Source organism: Plecotus auritus (assembly GCF_963455305.1).
Source record: "Plecotus auritus genome assembly, chromosome: 5".
In the NCBI taxonomy this organism is placed as follows: domain Eukaryota; kingdom Metazoa; phylum Chordata; class Mammalia; order Chiroptera; family Vespertilionidae; genus Plecotus; species Plecotus auritus.
The window spans coordinates 99,333,908-99,356,724 of record NC_137776.1 but is presented as its reverse complement, the minus strand read 5'-3'; the positions used below and the strand labels follow the sequence as shown (position 1 = coordinate 99,356,724).

Genomic DNA, 22,817 nt, shown 5'->3' with positions numbered 1-22,817 from the left:
GTTTGGCTCAGTGGATAGAGCATCGGCCTGCGGACTGAAGGGTCCCGGGTTTGATTCCGGTCAAGGGCACGTACCTTGGTTGCGGGCACATCCCCAGTGGGGGGTGTGCAGGAGGCAGCTGATCGATGTTTCTCTCTCATCGATGTTTCTAACTCTCTATCCCTATCCCTTCCTCTCTGTAAAAAATCAATAAAATATATATTAAAAAAAAAAAAATGTGGTGAGAATCAATTGCTTCAGATGGTTTTGAATAATTACCACTAATCTGTAACAGAATAATTGGTACTTCTTCTGAATATAATAATTTTTTAAATTTATTGAATATGAAGTTTTTTATATTTGAACTTGAGCAAGAATTTTAAATATATGTAAAATTAGGGCATTTAAAAGTTTCCAGTTAATATGAAGAAAGCAGACATTGAGAATTTCATGACTTGAATAATAAACTGAGTCCTAATGAAAATATCACGATGGTCTTAAAGAGGGGAAAAGCAAACATTTTTTAAAAACAAGTAGAAAACATCACATTTACCAAAAGACACTAGCTAGTGACTTCTTACCTTTTCTCTTTACAGATATACCGAATTCTCTTACCACACACTGTTTCTTAGAGTAAGTTAGATTTAAAAATTCTTCAACATTTTGAATGAAAACATACCTGTGTCAGGGTTTGGAAGGCGTGATAATGATCCACTTCTTGGGCAGCATAATTATATGCTCTCATAATAGACACTCCAGCATCTTGCATCCCATCCACATCTTCAGAATCATTAACCACGAAGATTAAACCAAGTCTGAGGACAAGAAAGAAGGGGTGGGGGGACTTATCTTAAAGAATACAACTGGTTAACGAACCCCTATGTTCAATGCAGCGTTATTTACAATTGCCAAGATATGGAAGCAACCCCAGTGCCCATCAATAGACACAAACACAAAAATGAATTATCATTTGTGACAGCATGGATGGAGCTAGAGGGTATTAAGCTAAGTGAAATAAGACAAATACCATGTGATTTCATTTACATGTGGAATCTAAAGAACAAAATAAATGAATAAACAAACAGACTCATAGATACAAAGAACAGACTGATGGTTGCCAGAGAGGAAGGGGTTTGAGGTGCAAAAGGTGAAGGAATTAAGAAGTACAAGTTGGCCGAAACCGGTTTGGCTCAGTGGATGGAGCATCGGCCTGCAGACTGAAGGGTCCCATGTTCGATTCCGGTCAAGGGCATGTACCTTGGTTGCGGGCACATCCCCAGTGGGGAGTGTGCAGGAGGCAGCTGATCGATGTTTCTCTCTCATCGATGTTTCTGGCTCTCTATCCCTCTCCCTTCCTCTCTGTAAAATATCAATAAAATATATAAAAAAAAAAGAAGTACAAGTTGGTAGTTATACAATAGTCATAAAGTACAGCATAGGAAATATTGTCAATAATATTGTAATATTTATGGTGCCAGGTGGGTACTGGAAATATGAAGGGGAACACTTTGTAAAGTATATGATTGTCTACCCAATATGCTCTACACCTGAAACTAATACAAAATAATATTGAATGTAAACTGCAATTGAAAAAAAAAAAGCAACTGGTTAAAAGGAATGTACCCAATACAAATACTATAGCTAATAGAGGAAAACTATTCGTTATGGAAAAACACAGTTCACATCCAATATGGTTGAAAAAGGCATTCGTCACTTATAGAATAAAAAAGCAGGTTCCCAAAGGTGGCTGGGACTTTCAACTGTTGAAGCAAGCTGTTTCACCCTAATCGGTTTGGCTCAGTGGATAGTGCGTCGGCCTGCGGACTGAAAGGTCCCAGGTTCGATTCCAGTCAAGGGCATGTACCTTGGTTGCGGGCACATCCCCAGTAGGAGGTGTGCGGGAGGGAGCTGATGGATGTTTCTAACTCTCTATCCCTCTCCCTTCCTTTCTGTAAAAAAATCAATAAAATAGAGAGGAGAAAGCAAGATGGCGGCATAGGTAAGCACCTAAACTGCTGCCTCACACAACAATTTCAAAACTACAACTGAAAGACAGACGGACACCATCCAGAACCACAAGAAAGCTGGCTGAGTGAAAATTCTACAACTAGAAGGAGAGAGAAAAGATCACAGAGAATTGGAGGTACGGCAAAGGGTCTTTGTGTGCGCAGAGAGGAAGGGCGGCTGAGAGCCCGGCTGACTTTCTCTGGCGGAAGGGGGAAGGAAGCCCCCGACCGCAGTGAACCCCAGTTCTGACTGCACTGAACCCCAGTCCCAGGTGAAACCCCGTGGACCCAGGCTCATACAGGGGTAGTCTGGACTGTCAGGTAGAGAGAAAGGCACCCGGAGACTCGGAGACCCGGGGGAGACCCGGGGGAGCCCCGGCGGGCAGGGGTCTTGAAGTGCGCGCGCCAGAGTGCACAAAGGCTGCGGAGGTTGCCACAGGCTTTCCCTAGCAGAAGGGAGTCAGAAGCTCCTGACTGCAATGAGCCCCAGTTCTGACTGCACTGAACCCCAGTTCCAGGCGAGCCCCTGGGGACCCACGCTCTTGTGGGGGGAATCTGGACTCTCGGGAGGAGACTCGGGAGCCAGGGAAGGCAGAGGTCTAGAGGCACGCACAGGCGCGCGCGCACAAGGGCAAGGCTGACTGGAAGCCAAGACTGTCTCCTCCGCAATGAGACTCCACCCCGAGACTCCACCCCATCCAAGCTGAGCACAGAGGCTATTGCAATTTGGCAAGTCTAATCCTACAAGGCTGTCTCCAGCACCGAACTTCTCCCAGCATAGACACAGCGGATCTTTACAGCCAACAGGCCTGGAGGTCAATTCCTCCCAGTGATACCAACAACAATCAAGACTTAACTACAACAAGGCTGTACACACAGTCCACAAAGGGGTGCACCAAGAGTGTCCGCCTCGGGAGAAACCAAGATGGCGGCATAGGTAAACACCTAAACTGCTGCCTCGCACAACAATTTCAAAACTACAACTAAAAGACAGAACGGACACCATCCAGAACCACAGGAAAGCTGGCTGAGTGAAAATTCTACAACTAGAAGGAAAGAGAAAAGCTCACAGAGAATTGGAGGTACGGCAAAGGGGCTTTGTGCGCGCAGAGAGGAAGGGCGGCTGAGAGCCTGGCTGACTTTCTCTGGCGGAAGGGGGAAGGAAGCCTCCGACCGCACTGAACCCCAGTTCTGACTGCACTGAACCCCAGTTCCGGGCGAACCCCTGGGGACCCATGCTCTTACGGGGGCAGTCTGGACTCTCGGGCGGAGACTCGAGCTGGGAAAGGCAGAAGTCTGAAGGCGCACGTGGGCCAGTGCGCACAAAGGCTGCGGAGGTTGCCACAGGCTTTCCCTAGTGGAAGGGAGTCAGAGGATCCTGACTGCACTGAGCCCCAGTTCTGACTGCAGTGAACCCCAGTTCCAGGCGAGCCCCTGGGGACCAACGCTCTTGTGGGGGGAGTCTGGACTCTCGGCGGAAACTCGGGAGCCGGGGAAGGCGGAGGACTGAAAGTGCGCACGCGCGCAAGGGCAAGGCTGACAGGAAGCCAAGACTGAGACTCCACCCCATCCAAGCTGAGCACAGAGGCTATTGCAATTTGGAAAGTCTAATCCTATAAGGCTGTCTCCAGCACCGAACTTCTCCCAGCATAGACACAGCTGATCCTTACAGCCAACTGGCCCGGAGGTCAATTCTTCCCAGTGATACCAACAACAATAAAGACTTAATTACAACAAGGCTATACACACAGTCCACAAAGGGGTGCACCAAGAGTGTCTACCTCAGGTTAACTGGGAAAGCAGACCCACTGGGCCATATTGGAAACCTAGCACAAATATCTACCTTACCAACTCAGGGAATCAGTGAAAATGCGGGGTCAAAGAATCAGATCACAAACGAAAGAAATGGAGGAAAACAAACGACTGGATATAGAATTCAAAACCACGGTTATAAGACTTTTTAAGAATATCCTAGAAAAGGCCGATAAATATAACGAGACCCTCGGAGATATGAAAAAGGACCAACTAGAAATTAAACATACACTGACTGAAATAAAAAATATTATACAGAGACCCAACAACAGACTAGAGGAACACAAGAATCAAGTCAAAGAATTGAAATACAAAGAAGCAAAAAACACTCAACCGAAAAAGCAAAAAGCAAAAAAAAATCCAAAAAGTTGAAGATAATGTAAGAAGACTCTGGGACAACTTCAAGCGTACCAACATCAGAATTATGGGGGTGCCAGAAGAAGAGAGAGAGCAAGATACTGAAAACCTATTTGAAGAAATAATGACCGAAAACTTCCCCCACCTGGTGAAAGAAATAGACTTACAAATCCAGGAAGCCCACAGAACCCCAAACAAAAGGAATCCAAAGAGGACCACACCAACACACATCATAATTAAAATGCCAAGAGCAAAAGACAAAGAGAGAATATTAAAAGCAGCAAGAGAAAAACAGTTACTTACCTACAAGGGAGCACCCATACGACTGTCAGCTGACTTCTCAACAGAAACTATGCAGGCCAGACGGGAGCGGCAAGAAATTTTCAATGTGATGAATAGCAAGAACCTACAACCAAGATTACTCTACCCAGCAAAGCTATCATTCAGAATTGAAGGGCAGATAAAGAGCTTCACAGATAAGAAAAAGCTGAAGGAGTTCATCACCACCAAACCAGTATTATATGAAATGCTGAAAGGTATTCTTAAATAAGAGGAAGAAGAAAAAAGTAAAGAGAAAAATTATGAACAACAAATACATATCTATCAACAAGCGAACCTAAAAATCAAGTGAATTAAAAACCTGAGGAACAGAATAATCTGGTGAATATAATAGAATCAGGGGCATAGAAAGGGAGTGGACTGATAATTCTCAGGGGGAAAGGGGTATGGTGGGTTCATGAAGAGAATGGACAAAAATCATACACCTATGGATGAGGACAGTGGGGGGGAGGTAAGGGCAGAAGGTGGGGTGGGAAATGGGTGGAGGGGAGCTATGGGGGGAAAAAGGAGAAATAATTGTAATAATCTGAATAAAGATTTATTTAAAAAAAAAAAAAAAAAAAGAGTGTCCGCCTCAGGTTAACTGGGGAGGCCGACCCACTAGGCCATATAGGAAACCTAGCACACAAATCTATCCTACCAACTCAGGGAAGCAGTGAAAATGCGGCGTCAAAGAAACAGATCACAAACGAAAGAAATGGAGGAAAACAAACGACTGGATATAGAATTCAAAACCACGGTTATAAGGCTTTTCAAGAATATCCTAGAAAAGGCCGATAAATATAACGAGACCCTCGAAGATATGAAAAAGGACCAACGAGAAATTAAACATACACTGACTGAAATAAAAAATATTATACAGAGACCCAACAACAGACTAAAGGAACACAAGAATCAAGTCAAAGAATTGAAATACAAAGAAGCAAAAAACACTCAACCGAAAAAGCAAAAAGAAAAAAAAATCCAAAAAGTTGAAGATAGTGTAAGAAGCCTCTGGGACAACTTCAAGCGTACCAACATCAGAATTATGGGGGTGCCAGAAGAAGAGAGAGAGCAAGATACTGAAAACCTATTTGAAGAAATAATGACTGAAAACTTTCCCCACCTGGTGAAAGAAATAGACTTACAAGTCCAGGAAGTGCACAGAACCCCAAACAAAAGGAATCCAAAGAGGACCACACCAAGACACATCATAATTAAAATGCCAAGAGCAAAAGACAAAGAGAGAATATTAAAAGCAGCAAGAGAAAAACAGTTAGTTACCTACAAGGGAGCACCCATACGATTGTCAGCTGATTTCTCAACAGAAACTATGCAGGCCAGACGGGAGTGGCAAGAAATATTCAAAGTGATGAATAACAAGAACCTACAACCAAGATTACTCTACCCAGCAAAGCTATCATTCAGAATTGAAGGGCAGATAAAGAGCTTCACAGATAAGAAAAAGCTAAAGGAGTTCATCACCACCAAACCAGTATTATATGAAATGCTGAAAGGTATTCTTAAAGAAGAGGAAGAAGAAAATAGTTAAGATAAAAATTATGAACAACAAATACATATCTACCAACAAGTGAACCTAAAACTCAAGTGAATTAAAAACCTGAGGAACAGATTAATCTGGTGAATAGAATAGAATCAGGGGCATAGAAAGGGAGTGGACTGATAATTCTCGGGGGAAAGGGGTATGGGGGAGTTCAGGAAGAGACTGGACAAAAATCATACACCTATGGATGAGGACAGTGGGGGGGAGGTAAGGGCAGAAGGTGGGGTGGGAACCAGGTGGAGGGGAGCTATGGGGGGAAAAAGGAGAAACAATTGTAATAATCTGAATAAAGATTTATTTTTAAAAAATCAATAAAATATATTTTAAAAAAAAAAGCAAGCTGTTTCCACCTGGCTGGTGTGGCTCAGTGGTTGAGCAATGACCCTGGAACCAGGAGGTCACCAGTTCAATTCCTGGTCAGGGCACATGCCCGGGTTGCAAGCTCGATCCCCAGTGTGGGGCATGCAAGAGGCGGCCGATCAATGATTCTCTCTCATCATTCATGTTTCTCTCTCACTCTCCCTCTCCCTTCCTCTCTAAAATCAATAAAAGTATATTTTTAAAAAGAAAAAGAAAACACATTGTTCTTCAAAGGCATTCAACTACCATGTTGGTATATTTGGCAACACAAATGAATTAAGTGTGTCTGTGTGCACCTAAACAATGCTTGTCCTATACATGCAGTCCCCGACAGTCTAACAAAAGCTGCTGGCAAGACTCTACCTGCACTGAAAGGGAAGAGGCACAGACACACACTCAGTAAAACCCTTCCCCTGGCAAGCAAACTCAGACCACAAACTCCTTGTGTACAAGCCACTGATTAATAATTCAGTGGTGGTAAGCTTCTATTCCTTGAGAATCAAATTCTTTACCCCAAAAGATGCTGGCTTCATGTTGCTATTAATGATTCCTACTATTAATTATCCTACAATTCAATAGCACCAGACTTTCACTTAAGAATGACAAACAAAATCTCAGTTTAATTAGATAGATCATCAAACCAACACCAGTGTTACCTCAGTGGTATATGGTTACTGAGGAACATCTCAGCTATGCTCATCAGCTCTGCCGTGGTCTCATGGGCAGGATCAACCATGAAAACCTGTGGGCAGAGGGAAAGGAAAGCATGAAATGACATTCACTAAGAGGTCCCTGAGCCAATAAAAATGCCCACAGTCTTTTCACCTAAAGGCCCTCTTTTTCCAACTACACTCAAACCCCGTAAGACAGGAGTCACACAAATAGCGATTACCCTCCCTTTATGTTAAAAAACATGGCACTGACAGGATACGGGGTTTTCTCAGCGTCAATGCTGCTAACATGGGTACAGTCCAGATTGCTAACACCTTCTCTTTTACTACACCTTAAAAACCCAAGTTTTATTAACTCTCCCACCTTAGAAAATTTGGATTAGATTTCTAAGGATCTCTGAATTCAGAATTCAATTTTGAGACAATAAAAGCTATCATTATTAAGTTTTCACATGCTTTAAAAGTATTATTTCATTTAATAAGTCAGACGTATGGTTAAGAAGAAACATTGACATTCTGACTGGGAAGGAAATATGTGGTTTTGAGAATAAGGGAAGTACAGAGGACAGTGCTCCTTGAAAGTTCTGAGGAAGCCAACCTTGGCACTCACCTGCCTCTTACCTCTTTAGGAGCCAATAAGGGCAGAGAAGGAAATGGGAGGGAAAAGAGGGCGAACTAAGAACCCTCTTCCACTATCTACCTGAAGCACTGAAATATGGAATAACAAATAGGACAGAAAGACTTGTTAAGGAAATAAACTGATCTATTAAAGTTTAGAGATTAAGATATTTAAGAAAAACAAGTAGTAACATACACATCTTCTTAGTAAAAAATAACTATCTTAAAAATAAAATAACACAGTCTAAATCTTCAAGTTATTGGGTGAGAGGTTCCTAATACAATGACATCTCACAGCCCTACAAATGATCAATACATTTCAAAACCCTTTTCGTGTGAATATGGAGCTGGGCCAAGAGTGCATTGGCAGCGCAGTGTTGGGCAACAGCAGCTAGTAAGGAGAGAAGTGACATTCTAGATGTGACAAAAGGTAAGAGAGCAGGCAAGGCAGAAACAGAGTTCACACCAGACAATAAGGACTTTTACTTACCATGTTATGTAAGTTTTTCCTGATCTGCCGGATAACACCAGGAAAGGTGGGTCGAAGCAACTCCTGTAGACTAGAAGGCCATGAATTATATCTGCTATCGACCTCCAGGTTGTTGATCCACTAGAAAAAAAAAAAAAATACAACATGGTACATACACCATGGTACATATTTAGTCAACATTAATGAAATTTGCAGAAAAAATAGTAAGACTTTAAATTGTTTTAAGAATTACACAGGAAAACACCATTTTCAAAAATATAAAGATCAAGTAAAAAATGAGTGTCTAAAACAAAAGCCAAGAATAGAAGATACTTGCAACTTAAAAAAGCAATAAAGGACTAGTGTCGAGAATATGTATAGAAGAAGGTGAAGAGGGGATAAGTGGTGATAGAAGGAACTTGAGTTGGGGTGGTAAACACACAATATACATATACAGATGATGTATTGTAGAATTGTATACCTGAAAACTATAATTTTATTAACCAATGTTACCCCAATAAATTCAATTTTAGAAAGAATATGTATGGAAATCTAACATATCAATAAAAGACACAATATATGAGAAACAAATTAGTGAAAAACATGAATGAGAAATTTATAGAAAAAATTTATATGAGCAATTAACACAAGGAAAGATGTACATCGACACTGGTCCTCTGAGACATATAAACTGAAAGCACAATAAAATTTCAAACTCATTAAATTGAAAAAAATTTAAAAGTTTGTCAAGATCTAAAAGTAGGCAAGGACACAGAGCACTGAGAATTCTCATGTATGTTCGTGTCTGGAGCAGTCACTTTATTTATTTTTTTAAATTCATTTTTTAAACATTATTTTTATTGTTGACACTGATACCGAATTTTTGGACTGGAACCCGGATTCTTTGTCCGCCAGAATCAAAGAATGAATCCAAGGACAGAAAGTGGTATAGCAAAGGTGGAGATTTATTGAAGATCAAGTACAGACTCCCACATGAGGAGAGGGAAGAGTCCCACAGAATGGACTTCCAAGTAGTGAGGGGGAAAGGGTCCCCTAGAGCAGTCACTTTAAACAGAGTATTTCTGAAAGGATATACAAATAATTGCTAATACCTGTTGTTTCTGGGGGTAAAAACTGAAGAGTTGAGAGATGAGACTTCAATATAAACTCTTGTATGTCTTAAATTTTAAACTTTGTGTAAAAATTTTTTAAATCAGTAAAAGATAAAACCTCATATGCTAAAACTGATTGGTACATGTCAACCTATATAAGTCTTGAAAAATGTTGAATAAGAAGGAAACTGATGAAGGACACTGATATGGCATTTATCAAACTTTTAAAACATACAGTATGGAATAATATGATAAAACAGGGACAGAAGGGATGCATACCAACTGCAGAAGAGGAATTACATATAGGAGGGGAACAGCAAGAGGTAGATCTAACACAAAATAAATGCTAACACTTAGTAAGTATAGTGGTGGGTCACACAGTTGTTAATGATGTTAATCTCTTTACTCTTTGTAATTAAAAACATTTTTAATAGAAAAATAAATAACAGCAGTATTCACCAAAATAGCACCAAGTGACAATTCAAATAATGACCATCAGGGTTCTATATTATTTCTCTTTTAAAAACTGTCCCTAAAGCCCTGGCCAGTGTGGTTCAGTAGGTTGGAGTATTGTCCCGTGCTCATATGACAAAAGGTTGTGGATTCAATTTCCGGGTCAGGGAACATACCTAGGTTTTGGGTTTGATCCCTGGTTGGGACACATATGGTAGTCAACTAGTCAATCTCTCTCCCTCGCTTTCTCTCTCCCCCCTTTCCTCTCTCTCTCTCTCCCTCCCTCCCTTTCCCCCCCTTTCTTCTTCCCTCCCCCCCCCCTCTAAAAACCAATAAAAATATATTCCCTAAAATAAATGCAGTACAAAATCAAGAAATAAAGGACTGGAGTGCCAAGGGTGAGCTAGACCTATCTCCAACACTGATCTCACTGCACCTTGACTGCTCAAGATAGCTCGACTCCCTCCACTCCCTTTTACAGATGTGAAGACAAAGACCCAGAGGCATCAGACAGCAGATATTAATCTACATGAATCCCTCACATATAAAATATCAAATATGCAGCAGAACAAATACAAACTAAACACTCTTTCCTAAGACATGCTCCGCTGAATCACAGGGTGATACAAAAGTGGAAAAATCACTGTCTTAACCATATTAAGCATAACTCAACTTTTTGGAGCATTTAAGTGCTTACATTACATGCACACGATCCCATATAAGCAGTTGTGGTAAATCTTTGTTTGATGCCAACAAACGAGCTGGCAGGAGTAATTTACCTCTCATAAAAAAAAAATGTAACAAAATACCTGGCCAGGTGCCCCTGGGCCTCTGATAGAACACCTACCGCAATCGCAGGACTCCTGATGTCGACGGCATAGTCGGCCTCGGAGGGCTGGGTGTTCAGTTTTAAAACATTGTGCAGAGAAAGACCTTGTATTCCCAGTCTATGTAGACCCTCCATGACCCGAGCTTCACTCCTCAATACATCAAACAAACTGAAAAAAAAAAAAAAAGGGTATTTAGAAGAAAAAGCTTTTAAAAATACTCTTGCCATAAAAAAAAGGTATCAGTTCAAACTCAATTCCCTATCGCAGTGGTCAGCAAACTGCGGCTCGCGAGCCACATGCGGCTCTTTGGCCCCTTGAGTGTGGCTCTTCCACAAAATACCACGGCCTGGGCGAGTCTATTTTGAAGAAGTGGCATTAGAAGAAGTTTAAGTTTAAAAAATTTGGCTCTCAAAAGAAATTTCAACCGTTGTACTGTTGATATTTGGCTCTGTTGACTAATGAGTTTGCCGACCACTGCCCTATCGGATTAGTTGGGAAATCAAAAAAGGGTGATCTTCCCTTTGTTTCATCTTGTCAAGTATGTAGAAAAAAGCAAGTAGGACTTCCTTCTTGGTTCATGCTTATTTATACTTATCAACATATACATTGCATATAGAAATTATTTAATATAAACATACAATTTCAGGGTGAAATAATCCTAAATCTGGAATTTACATTGCACATCTTAAATGCTACAGTAATCTCTGTGTTATTTCTTACAACTGCACATGAATCTATTATCTCAAAACCAAGAGTTTATAAAAAAAACACACCAAAAAAAGGAATACTACATTGCATATGTTTAACGTGTTTTAATATCAGTAGCAATTTACACAGGCACACAACGTATGACCACAGCTGGAGGACGGCACACCCAAAAGAGGTTTGCCAGGGGAGAGGAAATAAGAGTACAGGATAAAGTCTTTACTTTTTAGTTCTTTGATATAGTTGAATTATTTAAAATTTACTATGAGCAAGTACCCAGTTTGTAATACTATGAAAAATTAAAGATATATATTTTTAATTAAAAAAACAAACATGGGCAATCTTTTAGTGTCCCTTACTAATTTTCACTAGCTCTGTGGAGTAGTATGTGAACATAAAGCTCAGCTCATGTGGGAACACCACCCTGGGGAAACTGCTTCTTCTGAAGCATTAGCAATAGCTTTTGTTTCTGCTGCTATGAAGCCATGGTGTCGCCTGTCAATTTTAACTCACAGGATAAAATGTGAAGTCCACCTGACTGTCCACCGACCTGCTCCAAAAATTCATGAGGGCAATTTAGAACAATTTAGTCCTAAACCACATTTTAACGGAACAGAAAGGCAGGTGTGCTGGACACCAGAAGCAGCACATGGAATAACCTCCTTCACTCTATTCCCAGACCACAAGCCGCTCTCTTCTGCTATCCTGGTTAATAGGACAATACAGCTCCTAAAAGGGCATTCTCGAAAGACACTTGGGCCTTACGTGCCCAAGGCCTTAAATGGACATGATGATTAAGGAAAAATAGGCCAAGTGTCATCCTACCCTCCCAGTCAGAACAGAGACCCTCCCTGAGGGCTCTCCCTGGCCTGGTGAGCCATCAGGCTGCCAACATGCCACCACCATGGAGAACAATGTGAATGTACAGCAAGGAACTTCACATGATCAAGACTTTCAGAGTGTGGGAAATATTATCCATACCTGAATATATCCTGCGTATCTAAATCTATATGAAGTCCATTGATGAACAGTGCTGAGTCTCCAGGCTGTAACCCTAAAGTTCCTTTGAAATACTGAAATATTAAAAAAAAGTTATTAAGGAGCAAGAAGAGAATGTTCAACAGAAATGTCCATGTTTCTAGCTTTTCTATGTGCACTAATGCTTCCGTCCTCTAAAGTCCCACAGGAAACCCCAAGGCTGGGGGAAGACTGCCTTTTACGCACCCCATTCGGCATTTACTACCCGATCGGGTCAAACTGCTGGCTTATGTGGCCTGCTCCTCGCCTGCCTCCCCCTCCCTCGCTCCTTCCCACATTAATGAACAAAACTATTGCCTATAATGGGGGGAGGGTGGTGTGGTGGTGGTGGTGGTGGTGTCAAATTAGCCAAGTGCTGAGGGTCACTTTTCATAAAAGGACTTCTGTTACTTTTCCCTGTTTGTGATGCCAACCAAGATGGTTGACAGCAGTCAATAACAGCTAGGCCTTCTTGATAAAATCCAGGGAACTAATCTAGAAGGGTTTCAAAACCTCACACCTCCCTTCAACTTCCAAACTAAGGCACACCAAGAGACTCTTGAGTTTCTGTGCTAAGGACCGCACCTACAGGCAACCTAGCTCTCCCAAAACCTGGCGTCCATGGGGAAAGGGGGTGCCTTCAACTGCTGCTCCCTGAGACCGCGGCCTCCTGATTCTCCCACTGCTAGGGAAGGAAGTGCAGGGACTACTGAGCTCCTTCCTTCTCCCATAGTCAGTGGACTAAGAGAAATCATCTTTAAGATTTAGCACTACCTGGGAAAAAACACAAACGAAACAATGAGGAAGCCGTGGCTTTGCTTCTATCCCCTCCAGGATTAAACGTCAAGTGAGATTAAGGGGATAATGAAGAGTTGTATCAATGAAAATTAAATTTTCTTACACAGGAGAGAAAAACTGCATGTCCATTCCCTCCCAGGCAGCAAGAACAGCACCCTTTGACTATAAGAAAGACACAGCTCATATCTATTTATAGATCTGGATGCTGATAACATAGTTGGCTTCACTTACTGAAAATCCATCACACTAAAATTCCGTGCATGTTTTTGTATGTGTTTTATATTTTTGTTTTTTATACTTTAATAAAATATTTTACTCAAAAAAATGAAAAATTCAGGATGTACCAATATATAACCTTTATTTTCCTGGGGGAGCCCTAAAATTAAGGTAATATTTGATACTGTTATCAAATTAAGTAAATAAAAGCTGTCAGGTTTCTTCAAATTAGCAAATATTTAAGATATATCTGGCTTACTTATTCCTCAGGTCTATTTAAGTAACTAATCTACATAAAGATTTAGAAAATCTGACATATAGGTAGTAGATTGAACACAAACATTTTTTTCCTCTTTTGAAACGTTCTGGAAATGTCAGTTTTTAAAAAAGGGACTCTCTTAAAGTTATAAATCCACAACAAGAAAGAGAACAGAAAAGAAACTAATTTTGGAAGCTAGAAGGAGGTGTGAGCAGCAGTGTCTAGTGGCCCTGAGGAAGCTGGATGCTAGGCTGACAGTGGAAGAAGGCAACAGTGACACCAGGAAGTGAGAGCACAAAGAATAGTGTGTGAGGGGCAATGATTAGGCTAAAAATGAGTTCCCATTGAAAGCCTTTTGAAGATAACAGCCCCAGGCTCCCCTAATTTAACATAGCAGGTGAGTGCTGTCATGACTCACTCCAAAAAACTGGAGGCTCATCCTTGGAAAGAGTAAGACAGAGAATCTGGAACTATGGGAAATGAAGCACAATTGAGGGTGGGGAGCCCACAATGAAAATAGGGTACTGAGTGGAAGTTACTGATTGTCCTTCTCTACTGGGCCTCTTCCACTTGGGCAGCCAAACTTAACCCTCCAGGCAGAAGACTATAGAAGATCCTTTTCTTGAGACTCAACAGCTCAAGGGGAAAGATTGAAAGACACTGTTACTGGGGTTCCCTAGGAAGTGGCCATTTCAGGAGAGCTTACAGTAAAAAAGCCTCACCCTTAGGGATTCCAATTAGCTTCTGACTGCCTCATTCTTCCATATCACAGATACCAGACATCCTCTAACATTAAAGATAAGAGACCACGGCAAATACACCTTAACCAAGGAGTGGAAAATCCTTCCCAGAAAGTTTAATAGTAAAAGACAAAAGAACTGAAAAATAGAAAAGGTGGTTGTTTCAAATTAGGCCACGCTAGTCAAGGATGTGCAAAATCTTAAAAATAAATAGTTCTAGGAAAACAGAAAATTGAAACCAATGGAAGAAATGCAAATAAATAATTCAAAAAATTTCCCCAAACTAGAGAAAATAATTTTCCAGATTCAAAAGGCCCATCAACCACCCAACACTACAGGTTTTTCTAAATGACATATCATTGTACAATTTCAGATTTTTAGGGTCAAAGAAAAGATCCTAGATGATTCTAGAAAGAAAAGCCAGATCTCAAAGACTTCAGACTTCTCAATAGCCACAATGGAAATCAAAATTAAAAGTAGTAATACCTTCAAACTTCTAAATGATTTCCAATCTAAAATTCTATATCCAGCCAAACTATCAATAAAAACAAAAATGGAAAATTGATTTCTCAGTCTGAAATTTACCTTGCATGAAACTTTTCTCATGAAAAATAATTTGCTGCACTAAAATAATAAAATAATCGAAAACAAAGCCCTGGAATCCAAGGAACAGGACATCCTCTGAGGTGAAAGGAAGGTCCCCAGGACAATTGCTATGCACTGACATGAGAAACAACCTGTCCATAGTGGAGATCAAAAATGGATAAAATCATGACATAAAAACACAGGGAAAATGAAGATATGGGGAAAGTGCCAATATGGAGTCAAGGTAGACATGGGTGGGAGGGCATAGTGACAGAAAGCTAAACCTCATCCTTGTAATAAGAGGCCAATAAAGAAGGTCTGAAACTCAAAAATAAAGTACCAATTTAAGCTTGTTACAAGTCTGGAGACAGATATCAAAAGAATCAGCCAAGAGTTGGAAGCAGATGTTTCTGGGAAAAGGGACACACAGGGAGTGAGACATATTGAGGGGATGCTATTTTTGTTAATAAACAGGTGGCATCATTTGGTGCTTTAAATTATATTCATATTCAACTTTGATTAAAAACTAAAAATATAAAAGATTACAGAAATGAATTAAAATACCACTATCTTTGATCAAACAAGATTAAAACTATTAATGTCACGGATTTAACTCAGATTTCCTAAACTTTAAAGCTATAATAAAAAAACAGAAAGGCCACTATTTTCCATTGGTTATTATTACCTTCTGATTCTCTTCCACTTCGGTTCTAAGTTCTGAACTCACAGCAGTTTTTGTTATTGCTCTAAGGAAAGAAGACATTAGCAGTGCTTGGTTTAATATTTATATAAGTGCCTTCAATTTCCCTATATTTACATATGAAACAACAAACTGCTTGATAAAACACAAAAATTTAATGGAAAAAAATCTTAAACCTTTACAATTGATAAACATATTTCTCCTCTCAGATGTGTATATATTTTTTCATTATTAAAAGATACAATATCATGGAAAAGTAGCAGTAATGGCACCATTTTAATGCAAGTATAGTTATTTCCAAGATCTTAGTTAACTATATGAAACTCTTTTCCTGTATATGATCTCTATAGTTAATAGGCTAAAGGATAATGTTAAATAAATTAAGGCAACAGAATGCTCATCCTATTTAAGCACTAGTGGTGAAGAGGGAATCCTACATGTACATCTTCAATAGTATGCTTGACTAAAGGAGAACATACTATATGATTTATAAGTCCTAAGAAATATTTTCAAGACTAATAAAACAAATTTATTTATAAAACGTCTCATATCAGAATTCAAAATACCTCTTTCAGTGACTTAAGAAAAACTGACACTCATTTAAGTCACTAGTTTATAAAAATTTGACATTTAAAACAATTTTGCCATGCATTTATGAGATGTGGAGGGCTACTATTCAATTGAAAGCAATACCAGATATGGGAACCATGCCAGAGTACGCTGGATGCCCAAGGCCACTCTGAGCATGGGAATCTTAAAAAGAATGTTCAAGGCTAAGATGCTATACACAGGTGCATGGACATAGCAATCTAGATTGTGCAAGCATGACCTTCTATAACCCAAAGAACTTATGTCACGTTTTGGCAGAAAGCCTCTTGTCTAAATAGTATTAAAGTATGTTACTGAGGCTATAAGGCTGTGAGTTCAGATGTAGCTGGTATGTGAGGCTGCTGCTGCTATGTGGAAAGATGTATTGTTATCTAGCCGGTGTGCAGCTACCTGCTGTATGGAACTTTGCTTATAGAATTGTTTTGTCTGGTGGCTCTTTGTTAGCAGTGGCAACATGGCCACTGGCTCCTACAATGAAGATTCTCTTATCTACCCATGACTTCTAATGGCTTCTTCATCAAATACCCAGGGTCCCAGGAGGTCCAGCCCCTGGTAGAGGGCCTCGGACCCAACACCAGAAAAGCTGCATTCAGAATCTTACTCTGTCACTAGGAACACATCAGCCTCTATAACTCATTTTCTTCATCAAGATTAAATAAGATAATATATGTGAAACTCTTCAGAAAGAAAAATACTATCATCCATGTGATACCCTCGATTGTTATGTTTGCTTAGGTTAGATTGTTAATTCATCCAATCCTGAAAGGCAGCTATTTCACTGCTGAAGAAAGTTTATTTACAAGTTCATACAGCCAGGAAGTGCAGTGCCAGGAATACAACCAATATGGGTCTAGTCAACCATACAATGCAGTCTTGCCTCTACTCAGAAAGGGAGTACCATTAGCAGGATGGTGTTGATAGCAACAGAACTTGCATTTTCTAAATTTTTATATATTTTAATTGCTTCATTTTACATATAAGCATGAAGATAATTAGGTATATGTTCAGGAATAAATGCCTCACAGCCTTAATCCCTCATATTACCTGGCTTTAGTAGGAAAATTTTGACTAAGATCCTTCATAACAACCAAAGCTAATTCAACAGGAGCAGCCAAGATTCGGGCAGCAGTCTGGAAACTTAGATCTGCAACAATGTAAAATACATAAAGTGTATTAACCTAATGCAATGAAAAACAGGAAAGAAAACACACTTATTTCCCACTATTTTCTTGGTAATTAAGAATGCCTTAGAATGCAACCATTCCAGAGAATGCCCACTGTTTAATTTCAGATTTTATTGACTTCCTAGTCCCTATGGTATCTATTATAACCGTTTCTTCATCTATCTGCATGAAACAATAGTGCATATACTAATTCACAAAGCAGAGGATAAATCCATCCCAAATACTTCTCCTTCTTCTGAATTTACAACAAATCTCAAATTATAACATAGGACTTCAGTAAATTATGTTGGGGGGAAAATGAATGAATAGTTTTTTGGACCAGAAAAGTATACATACATTCTCGCATACTGACATGCCTCTGACATTTGATAGATACACTGTTTAGTAAATGTATACACAGAGACACATTGAGAGCAAGACAAATATGTTTCTCCTAGAGGCCTGATGCACGAAATTCGTGCAAGAGTAGGCCTTCCTTCCCCCGGCTGCTGGCACTGGTTTCCCTCCGGCACCCAGGACCCAGGCTTCCCTCCAGCCGCCAGCAGGCACCCGGGACCTGGGCTTCCCTTGCAGCCCCAGCTTCATCCTGAAGGTTGTCCAGTCTAATTAGCATATTACGCTCTTATTGTTATAGATACTACAAGCTTATGCATCTGGTCACACAATGAAAGATCTGGCACTCATTTACATACATTACTTCTAAATAGTGTTATCTGTCTACAAAAGGACTTTCTTGTCTGATTAATCATAATTAATGACTATCTTTAAAATTGGTGGTACCTTTAGAATCATGTGAATCAATACAATTGCATTCAAATTCTACCTTTTTGTAGTACCACAAAATATAGTCAAAAAGTCGGCCAGTGATTGCTGTATGTTTTTATTACCTTGCAATTGCCAAACTTTTAAAGGTGCCATTTCATTGGTGCTCTCCACAAGGTGCTTTCTAAGTTCTTTCAACTGTCCCTGCAGGTCAGGGTGCAGGTCTCTGAAAGAAACATAAAATCAGTCCTTGTCATATGTCTTTTATTTCTCAAAGCACACTCAAAGGTTGGCTCCAATTTTATTTTCACAATTTTCACCTTGTTTCTCTTTAAGTAAAAGCACATGTATGTTGGGGGTGGGGGACTTGATAAATGATTCTTTGGTACAGAAAAGCAAGTATGATAGCAACAATCAATTCTGGGTGGTAAGTACAATACATGGGTATGTTACACTCTTTTCCATACTTTTGTGAGTCTTTATAATTTCTCAAAATAAAACTGAATCTATATTGCTACTAACCCCCAAATGAGTTTCTTTCCACAAATGCTCATAAATCCTTTGGTCACATGAATACAATTCAAGCTAACAAAGATTATTGGGTTTTGTTTAGTTTTATCTTGAAATACAGTACATTCTCTTTCAAGCTAGTACAACAGAAGGCAGAAGCAGAGATATATCATTTAGACAGAGAAACAAATGGCTGATAAGAGTCATTCTGCTCTTTTAAATGCTAGAAACTCAAATTTTCTTGTTTGTAATTTTTAACTTTTTTCAACCAGTTAACATTCAATACCATTCTACACCAGTTTCAGATGTATAGCATAAACATTTTTTAAATATAACATGCATAAAGTTAAATATTTACTCACACCTTTTATCTTCCAAAGAATCCACTTCTAATCAGTCACTATAAACTTTTTCATGATAAAAGTATCAAAAAATGCTCAAATTATTATAGATAAATAAATAACTATTCTGAATGTTCAAAAAGCAAAAATGTATTCAATATTCAAAAAAATACATTGTACTGTAAATACATGAAATAATGCTATTCAAAAAACAAACATAATGTGCCTGGTATGGCTCAGTGGTTGAGCATCAACCCTTGCAACAAGAGGGCATGGGTTCAATTCCTGGTCAGGGCAAATGCCCAGGTTACGGCTCAATCCCCAGTAAGGGGCGCAAAGGAGGCAGCGAATCAATGATATTTCTCTCTCTCCCTCTCCCTTCTCTAAAATCAATATTGAAAAACTTATTTTAAAAAACAAACAAACAAACAAAAAACATGAACATTCAAAGGAATTCTGGAAACCTGGAGCCAATAAAAAAAATGGGATTTGATTGCATACTAATTCGGTAAAACGGATGTTAAAAAACACAAAGAAATGTACATATGCATAGGAACATAACATATCCATAGTAATTTAACATGAACTAAGCTATCTCTGCTAAACTGTTAGTCTGCTTAAGGCATTTCACTCAGCCAAATGTTAAAGCAAGTAGAGGAAACTGAGCCTATACATTATTATTTTTATACTAGAGGCCCGGTGCAGGAAATTCGTGCACGGGGGGGGGGGGGGGGAGGGCGGGGCGGGGTCCCCTCAGCCCAGCCTGCACCCTCTCTATTCTGGGAACCCTTGGGGGACGTCCGACTGCCAGATGTCCCTGGGATTAGGCCTAAACCAGCAGTCGGACATCCCTCTCACAATCCTGGATCGCTGGCTCCTAACTGCTCACCTGCCTACCTGCCTGATTGCCCTTAACTGACTCCCCTGCCAGCCTAATCACCCCTAACCACCTCTGCCTTCTGGCCTGGTCACCCCCAACTGCCCCCACCACCAGCCTGGTTGCCCCTAACTGCCCCCCCTGCCAGCCTGGTCGCCCCTCACTGCCCCCCCTGCCGGCCTGGTCGCCCCCAACTGCCCCCTTGCCAGCCTGGTAACCCCCAACTGCTGGCCTGGTTGCCCCTTATTGCCCCCCTGCTGGCCTGGTCGCCCCTCACAGCATCCCTCTGCTGGCCTGGTTGCTCTAACTGCACCGCCTGCCGGCCTGGTCACCCCCAACTGCCTCCCCCGTCCCGGCCTGGTCGCCCCTCACTGCCCCCACTGCTGGCCTGGTCGCCCCACGCAGCCTGCTGTTCAGTCATTTGGTTATCCTTCACTAACCTCCCTGCCGGCCTTGTCGCCCCAAGCAGCCTGCTGTTCGGTCGTTACTATGAGGGTGTCCTGACCAATTTGCATATTACCCTTTTATTAGTATAGATGATCTCTTCCTTTAAAAACAAACAAAAACAAAGCATACTGTAGATGTCCTAATTAAGATTTTCAGATAAAGCAGAATTCAGGGCTCTGAACAATTATCGAGTCATATCTCAAATAACTGCAACATTTATAAAAAGAGCTAAGAGATTGAGGGAATAATGGCGGCGAAATAGACAGACGTGTTCCGAGCCTTGTCCCGGAGCAGAAAGAAAGAACAGCTGAGGGTCGCACAAGGAGTGTTTGTTGGCTGGTTGGGAGACAGCTGAATTCCAGAAGGAGGTGGGGGACTGCTGAACGGGGTTCCCCTGACCTGGCAGCACCCACTGCGGCTGGGTCCCCTCCCGGAACTGCGGGCTTGGACGCGGAGTCTGCGCCATCTTGATCTGGAAAGTGGAGCTTATCTGAAGCCTGAGAATCCACAACTGCGGCACCCCAGGAACAGCTGCGAGCCCCAGAACAATGCTCCCCAACTGGCGCAAGCACACGGGTTCAGAGGAGCTCTACACTCCACCACGGAAAGGTCAGATTTCGCCTGGGATAAGGTGAGGTCTCTGGTCCCAGCACGAGAGAGGAACGCGCATTTTGCGGGAGCTGGAGGACCAGGGAAGTCTGTGCCTAGAAAAATCCGTGGCTGTAGGGGCTGGCGTGATCTGTGATTGTGGAAAGGGGTCCTCAGAGCTGCTAAGAGAAGGGCACTCTAAAAAGTAACCCATTTTGATCTGAAGTGCAGGGACACCCTAAGAATTTCAGGCAGTCCAGACTTACGCGCAGCCCGTGTGCTCCCTGGGTGCCTGGGCTTACTCGCAGTCCTGGAGTTCGCACACTTGGGCTTTTTCCTCTTCAAATCCTTGCTTCTGATTACTAAGCCCAATACATAGGATCACCCAGTTGGGGACACCCTGGGAGACTGCAGGGGAAGGTTGTTTTTCTGGAACCTGGGGATCGGAGCGGGGAGTGACCATCAGAGAGTCAGCTCTGAGGCAGCCCACTCCCACAGGCCGGTGGCGAGTGCCACAGGGAAAGAAGGCTCTAACACTGCCTAGAGAGGCCATAGATAGACCCGGAAGTCAATCCAGAAACACTGCCACCCAGGGGCTGAATCACAAATTGACTCTTGTGTAATCAAAAATAAAGGAATACGAGAAATTAAGACACACCGCCTGCTTAAAATCAGGACTGGCTTACAACACCGAAGAGCAGTGGATCGCAGGGAACTGCAATACTGTCTGGACTGAGAAACAGGCGTGCCAAACAGAAAAACAGAGGAAGTGAATGACCTTCACTACTTCACATTTTATTTTTACCTTTTATTTTTTTATTTTTTTTTTTATTTTCATTTTTTGCATCTTTTAATCAAGAAACTTTTTTTTCTTTTTTCATCACTTGATTTTACCTTTTTAATGATTACATTTTTATTTTCAATCCGTATTATCACTATCGCTATTTTATCTTTTTTTTTTTTTTTTAAAGTGTCATTTTTTTTCTCTTCATTTTATTTTGGGATTAGGGTTCTACATTCTATTTTTTATCTTTCCTTTAGCATCGTTTTACTCTATCTCAACTCTACCTTTAGGCCATCACTCTCTTCCTAACCTCCCCCTTTTCAGTGTCCTGTTTGTCTTACCCTTTTACTGCTTTAGATTTTCCCTATTCTTTCTGTTTACCCCTTGTTAAAATTTCACCCTACTTACATATCTAATCTCCAATCCCCTGCTCCAAGTCCACATACACCTCTCCATTCACTGTCTGAGCTATCCATAAACTTGTCCTTCTCTCTGTCCTTTTGTTGTTGTTTGCTTGAATGTAGATTATATCCAATTTTTATGCTTTTTTTGTGAGATTGTTTTGCTTATTCTTCTTTTGTTTATTTTTTTGTTTGTTTTGTGCTTCAGCTTTCCCTTGCCTCACTCCATATTAGTTGGTGTTGTAGTTTGTACTAATCCCCAGGCACTTGTTGCTGGCATTTGCTGGGATTAGTGATTGTTCTATTGGAGTTTTATCCCCAATATATATAGTCTGTTCCCCTTTCTCTCTTAGTCACTTTCTTGTCTCTCTTACTTTTTTTTTTCTCTTTACTTTCCCTTTTCCCAATTTCATTTTCACACTCCTTTTTTCTTTTTTTCTTTCTTTCTTTCTTTTTTCCTCTTCTTCTTTCTCTCCTATCACCTAATTTGCCTTTCTCTGGTGGTCACCTTTATTGGAGGTTATTAATATCGTGAATACATTCCTGTTCAGTGCCTTGTGAGTTGTACCTGGTAGTGCTGTATTTTGTGCCTTTAAATCAACCCAGGAGAGAGAGAACTACATAACCAGACACCCAGAGAAGAGAGACCATGGGGAGACAAAGAAGCAGCCCACATATGAAAGAAAAGCAGGCATCACCAGAAAAGGAAGTAAACGAAATGGAGGCAAGCAACCTTCCAGAAAAA

The 22,817-nt window shown here is 40.8% G+C and overlaps 1 protein-coding gene across 5 annotated transcripts in view; it reads right to left on the bottom strand.

Moving 5' to 3' along the window:
• The window catches only part of UGGT1 (UDP-glucose glycoprotein glucosyltransferase 1), a 200,882-nt gene that overhangs the window by 114,507 nt on the left and 63,558 nt on the right, over positions 1 to 22,817 (bottom strand). For all 5 annotated transcript variants that reach the window (XM_080670465.1, XM_080670464.1, XM_080670463.1 and 2 more), the window contains exons 10-17: positions 18,250 to 18,350; positions 17,223 to 17,322; positions 15,555 to 15,615; positions 12,236 to 12,327; positions 10,567 to 10,717; positions 8,176 to 8,295; positions 7,053 to 7,138; positions 659 to 794 (exon numbers count right to left, since the gene is read on the bottom strand). In XM_080670465.1, the coding sequence (XP_080526591.1) occupies positions 659 to 794; positions 7,053 to 7,138; positions 8,176 to 8,295; positions 10,567 to 10,717; positions 12,236 to 12,327; positions 15,555 to 15,615; positions 17,223 to 17,322; positions 18,250 to 18,350 (847 nt within the window). The remainder of the gene's footprint in view (positions 1 to 658; positions 795 to 7,052; positions 7,139 to 8,175; positions 8,296 to 10,566; positions 10,718 to 12,235; positions 12,328 to 15,554; positions 15,616 to 17,222; positions 17,323 to 18,249; positions 18,351 to 22,817) is intronic.